General features: G+C 48.8%; 1 protein-coding gene across 1 annotated transcript; it reads right to left on the bottom strand.

Annotated features, from left to right (window-relative positions):
- Positions 1 to 3,919: 3,919 nt before the first annotated feature.
- LOC144930582 (uncharacterized) lies at positions 3,920 to 5,803 on the bottom strand. Its single transcript, XM_078853012.1, has 2 exons — positions 5,050 to 5,803; positions 3,920 to 4,461 (listed from the first exon to the last, which is right to left on the bottom strand). The coding sequence occupies exons 1-2, from the start codon at positions 5,630 to 5,632 to the stop codon at positions 3,920 to 3,922; spliced, it is 1,125 nt and encodes a 374-aa protein (XP_078709138.1). The 5' UTR covers positions 5,633 to 5,803.
- Between the last annotated feature and the right edge of the window lie 230 nt (positions 5,804 to 6,033).

The raw sequence follows: 6,033 nt of genomic DNA on the forward strand, positions 1-6,033 counted from the left end.
ACCTGGCTGTTACATTGTTGGTCAAATTATACCCTTTGATTTGATAGGAGAACAAGTTGGTCATTTGGCACAGGACTGTAGGAAATGGAAAAACAAGCATTATACCCTCAAAGGCAGCTTGGATTCTGAAGCTTTAAAATCCCAGGCCTTAAATCAAAGCCAGTATCTTCTTGCTCTCTGTTAGGATATAGATATTCAGGCCTGTCTGTGTAAAGGCCTATATTCTAAGAATTTAGGTGTATTCTTATCACTTAGCTAGTTATAGAGGTACAAAACAGAGAATCAAAATCACTCGTAGACTCATAGATATTAAGGTCAGAAGGGACCATTATGATCATCTAGTCTGACCTCCTGCACAACGCAGGCCACGGAATCTCACCCACCCTCTCCTGAAATAAACCTCTCACGTATGTCTGAGCTACTGAAGTCCTCAAATCATGGTTTAAAGACTTCAAGGTGCAGAGAATCCTCCAGCAAGTGACCCATGCTCCATGCTACAGAGGAAGGCGAAAAACCGCCAGGGCCTCTTCCAATCTGCCCTGGGGGAAAAAATTCCTTCCCAACCCCAAATATGGCGATCAGCCAAAAACCCTGAGCATGTGGGCATGATTCACCAGCCAGATATCCAGGAAAGAATTCTCTGTAGTAACTCAGAACCTACCCCATCTAACATCCCATCACAGGCCATTGGGCCTATTTACCATAAATAGTTAAAGATCAATTAATTGCCAAAATCGTGTTATCCCATCATATCATCTCCATAAACTTACCGAGTTTAATCTTGAAGCCAGATAGGTCTTTTGCCCCCACTGCTTCCCTTGGAAGGCTGTTCCAAACTTCACTCCTCTGATGGTTAGAAACCTTTGTCTAATTTCAAGTCTAAACTTCCCGACAGCCAGTTTATATCCATTTGTTCTTGTGTCCACTGTCTGTCTGTATAAGGCCTTTTCTCACTGTGACAGTCTGAGCCCCTGTTCTTAGGCTAAGATCTTTGGCCAAGCAGCAGAGGCAGCCATAAACTGGGAAGCCACCGGTCACCTCCTCCCATCCCAAACTAGTCTCATTGAAAGAAGGGCTGTTAGGAATACAATCCTGTCCTGATAATGCCGATCACCTCCAGAGAAAGGGAAGTGCCTAGAAAATGTAAAAGGAAACTTAGTTTGATAGCATCCGGTCTGGCAAGAACCCACTTATCAATAGCTGGGATGTGAAATCCTCATTTCTGTGTGTTTTATCATTGTAGTTCCCATTTCCCTATTGTTTGTCTGTATAATCTCTGTCTGTGATTGTTTCTGTCTGCTGTATAATTAATTTTGCTGGGTGTAAACTAATTAAGGTGGTGGGATATAATTGGTTACATAATCATGTTACAATATGTTAGGATTGGTTAGTTAAATTTCAGGAAAATGATTGGTTAAGGTTTGGCTAAGCAGAACTCAAGTTTTACTATATAGTCTGCAGTCAATCAGGAAGTAAGTGGGGGGAATGGGAACAGGGAATGGGGCTGGGGAAATTGGAATCATGTTTGGCTAAGGGCAGGAATGGGAACAAGGACACAGGTGTAAGGCTCTGTGGTGTCAGAGCTGGGAAGGAGGATACTGAGGGTATGTCTACACTACGAAATTAGGTCGAATTTATAGAAGTCGGTTTTTTTGAAATCGGTTTTATATATTCGAGTGTGTGTGTCCCCACAGAAAATGCTCTAAGTGCATTAAGTGCATTAACTCGGCGGAGCGCTTCCACAGTACCGAGGCAAGCGTCGACTTCCGGAGCGTTGCACTGTGGGTAGCTATCCCACAGTTCCCGCAGTCTCCGCTGCCCATTGGAATTCTGGGTTGATATCCCAATGCCTGATGGGGCTAAAACATTGTCGCGGGTGGTTCTGGGTACATATCGTCAGGAACCCGTTCCCACCCTCCCTCCCCCCGTGAAAGCAAGGGCAGACAATCATTTCGCGCCTTTTTTGTCTGCTGCCAGCCAAAGATGTAAAGGATAGATGGAGTGGGTCAGAACAAGAAATAGACCAGATTTGTTTTGTACTCATTTTCCTCCTCCCCTGTCTAGATCACACTGCAGTCAGTCACAGAGAAGGCGCAGCGAGGTTAATCTAGCCATGTATCAATCAGAGGCCAGGCTAACCTCCTTGTTCCAATAACAACGATAACTTTGGTGCAGCATTTCTTATTGGAACCCTCCGTGCAGTCCTGCCTGAAATACTCCTTGATGTACAGGCACACCCTTTGTTGATTTTAGCTCCCTGAAGCCAACCCTGTAAGCCGTGTCGTCAGTCGCCCCTCCCTCCGTCAGAGCAACGGCAGACAATCGTTCCGCGCCTTTTTTCTGTGCGGACGCCATACCAAGGCAAGCATGGAGGCCGCTGAGCTCATTTTGGCAATTAGGAGCACATCAACCACCACACGCATTATCCAGCAGTATATGCAGCACCAGAACATGGCAACGCGATACCGGGCGAGGAGGCGACGTCAGCGCGGTCCCGTGAGTGATCAGGACATGGACACAGATTTCTCTGAAAGCATGGGCCCTGCCAATGCATGCATCATGGTGCTAATGGGGCAGGTTCATGCTGTGGAACGCCGATTCTGGGCTCGGGAAACAAGCACAGACTGGTGGGACCGCATAGTGTTGCAGGTCTGGGACGATTCCCAGTGGCTGCGAAACTTTCGCATGCGTAAGGGCACTTTCATGGAACTTTGTGACTTGCTTTCCCCTGCCCTGAAGCGCATGAATACCAGGATGAGAGCAGCCCTCACAGTTGAGAAGCGAGTGGCGATAGCCCTGTGGAAGCTTGCAACGCCAGACAGCTACCGGTCAGTTGGGAATCAATTTGGAGTGGGCAAATCTACTGTGGGGGCTGCTGTGATGCAAGTAGCTCACGCAATCAAAGATCTGCTGATATCAAGGGTAGTGACCCTGGGAAATGTGCAGGTCATAGTGGATGGTTTTGCTGCAATGGGATTCCCTAACTGTGGTGGGGCTATAGACGGAACCCATATCCCTATCTTGGCACCAGAGCACCAAGCCGGCGAGTACATAAACCGCAAGGGGTACTTTTCGATAGTGCTGCAAGCACTGATGGATCACAAGGGACGTTTCACCAACATCAACGTGGGATGGCCGGGAAAGGTGCATGACGCTCGCATCTTCAGGAACTCTGGTCTGTTTCAAAAGCTGCAGGAAGGGACTTTCTTCCCAGACCAGAAAATAACTGTTGGGGATGTTGAAATGCCTATATGTATCCTTGGGGACCCAGCCTACCCCTTAATGCCATGGCTCATGAAGCCGTACACAGGCAGCCTGGACAGTGGTCAGGAGCTGTTCAACTACAGGCTGAGCAAGTGCACAATGGTGGTAGAATGTGCATTTGGACGTTTAAAGGCGCGCTGGCGCAGTTTACTGACTCGCTTAGACCTCAGCGAAACCAATATTCCCACTGTTATTACTGCTTGCTGTGTGCTCCACAATATCTGTGAGAGTAAGGGGGAGACGTTTATGGTGGGGTGGGAGGCTGAGGCAAATCGCCTAGCTGCTGGTTACGCGCAGTCAGACACCAGGGCGGTTAGAAGAGCTCAGGAGGGCGCGGTACGCATCAGAGAAGCTTTGAAAACCAGTTTCATGACTGGCCAGGCTACAGTGTGAAAGTTCTGTTTGTTTCTCCTTGATGAAACCCCCCGCCCCTTGGTTCACTCTACTTCCCTGTAAGCTAACCACCCTCCCCTCCTCCCTTTAATCACCGCTTGCAGAGGCAATAAAGTCATTGCTGCTTCACAGTCATGCATTCGTTATTCATTCATCACACAAATAGGGAGATGACTACCAAGGTATCCCAGGAGGGGTGGTGGAGGAGGGAAGGAAAATGCCACACAGCACTTTAAGCACAGCACTTTAAAAGTTTACAACTTTAAAATTTATTGAATGACAGCCTTCTTTTTTTTGGGCAATCCTCTGTTGTGGAGTGGCTGGTTGGCCGGAGGCCCCCCCACCGCATTCTTGGGCGTCTGGGTGTGGAGGCTATGGAACTTGGGGAGGAGGGCGGTTGGTTACAGAGGGGCAGCAGTGGCAGTCTGTGCTCCAGCTGCCTTTGCTGCAGCTCAACCATACACTGGAGCATTCTGGTTTGGTCCTGCAGCAGCCTCAGCATTGAATCCTGCCTCCTCTCATCACGCTGCCGCCACATTTGAGCTTCAGCCCTGTCTTCAGCCCGCCACTTACTCTCTTCAGCCCGCCACTTACTCTCTTCAGCCCTCCACCTCTCCTCCTGGTCATTTTGTGCTTTCCTGCACTCTGACATTATTTGCCTCCACGCATTCGTCTGTGCTCTGTCAGTGTGGGAGGACAGCATGAGCTCGGAGAACATTTCATCGCGAGTGCGTTTTTTTTTCTTTCTAAGCTTCACTAGCCTCTGGGAAGGAGAAGATCCTGTGATCATTGAAACACATGCAGCTGGTGGAGAAAAAAAAAGGGACAGCGGTATTTAAAAAGACACATTTTATAAAACAGTCGCTACACTCTTTCAGGGTAAACCTTGCTGTTAACATTACATACATAGCACATGTGCTTTCATTACAAGGTCGCATTTTGCCTCCTCCCACCACGTGACTACCCCCTCAACCTTCCCCCCTCCCTGTGGCTAACAGCGGGGAACATTTCTGTTCAGCCACAGGCAAACAGCCCAGCAGGAATGGGCTATACTGAGTGTCCCTGAAGAAAAGCACCCTATTTCAACCAGGTGACCATGAATTATATCTCACTCTCCTGAGGATAACACAGAGAGAGAAAGAACGGATTTTGGTTGAATGCCAGCAAACATACACTGCAATGCTTTGTTCTACAATGATTCCCGAGTACGTGTTACTGGCCTGGAGTGATAAAAGTGTCCTACCATGAAGGACGAAATAAGGCTGCCCTCCCCAGAAACCTTTTGCAAAGGCTTTAGGACTACATCTAGGAGAACCGCAAATGCCAGGGCAAAGTAATCCTTTCACATGCTTGCTTTTAAACCATGTATAGCATTTTAAAAGGTACACTCACCAGAGGTCCCTTCTCCGCCTGCTGGGTCCAGGAGGCAGCCTTGGGTGGGTTCGGGGGGTACTGGCTCCAGGTCTAGGGTGAGAAACAGTTCCTGGCTGTCGGGAAAACCGGTTTCTCCGCTTGCTTGCTGTGAGCTATCTACAACCTCCTCCTCCTCCTCATCTTCTTCGTCCCCAAAACCTGCTTCCGTATTGCCTCCATCTCCATTGAAGGAGTCAAACAACACGGCTGGGGTAGTGGTGGCTGAACCCCCTAAAATGGCATGCAGCTCATCATAGAAGCGGCATGTTTGGGGCTCTGACCCAGAGCGGCTGTTCGCCTCTCTGGTTTTCTGGTAGGCTTGCCTCAGCTCCTTCAGTTTCACGCGGCACTGCTTCGGGTCCCTGTTATGGCCTCTGTCCTTCATGCCCTGGGAGATTTTCACAAAGGTTTTGGCATTTCGAAAACTGGAACGGAGTTCTGATAGCACGGATTCCTCTCCCCAAACAGCGATCAGATCCCGTACCTCCCGTTCGGTCCATGCTGGAGCTCTTTTGCGATTCTGGGACTCCATCATGGTCACCTGTGCTGATGAGCTCTGCATGGTCACCTGCAGCTTGCCACGCTGGCCAAACAGGAAATGAGATTCAAAAGTTCGCGGTTCTTTTCCTGTCTACCTGGCCAGTGCATCTGAGTTGAGAGTGCTGTCCAGAGCGGTCAGAATGGAGCACTCTGGGATAGCTCCCGGAGGCCAATACCATCGAATTGTGTCCACAGTACCCCAAATTCGAGCTGGGAACGTCGATTTAAGCGCTAATCCACTTGTCAGGGGTGGAGTAAGGAAATCGATTTTAAGAGCCCTTTAAGTCGAAATAAAGGGCTTCACTGTGTGGACGGGTGCAGGTTTAAATCGATTTAACGTTGCTAAATTCGACCTAAAGTCCTAGTGTAGACCAGGGCTAAGGAAGGAAACTGGAATCATGCTTGCTGGAAGTTCACCCCAAT

This window comes from Lepidochelys kempii, chromosome 5 (assembly GCF_965140285.1).
Source record: "Lepidochelys kempii isolate rLepKem1 chromosome 5, rLepKem1.hap1, whole genome shotgun sequence".
NCBI classification, from domain to species: Eukaryota; Metazoa; Chordata; order Testudines; family Cheloniidae; genus Lepidochelys; species Lepidochelys kempii.

Coding starts and splice junctions, on each gene's coding strand:
- LOC144930582 (XM_078853012.1), bottom strand. CDS start 5,632: ATGCAGAGCTCATCAGCACAGGTGACCATGATGGAGTCCCAGAATCGC. Junction 4,462..5,049: donor AGGCGGAGAAGGGACCTCTG/GTGAGTGTACCT, acceptor TTTCTCCACCAG/CTGCATGTGTTTCAATGATC.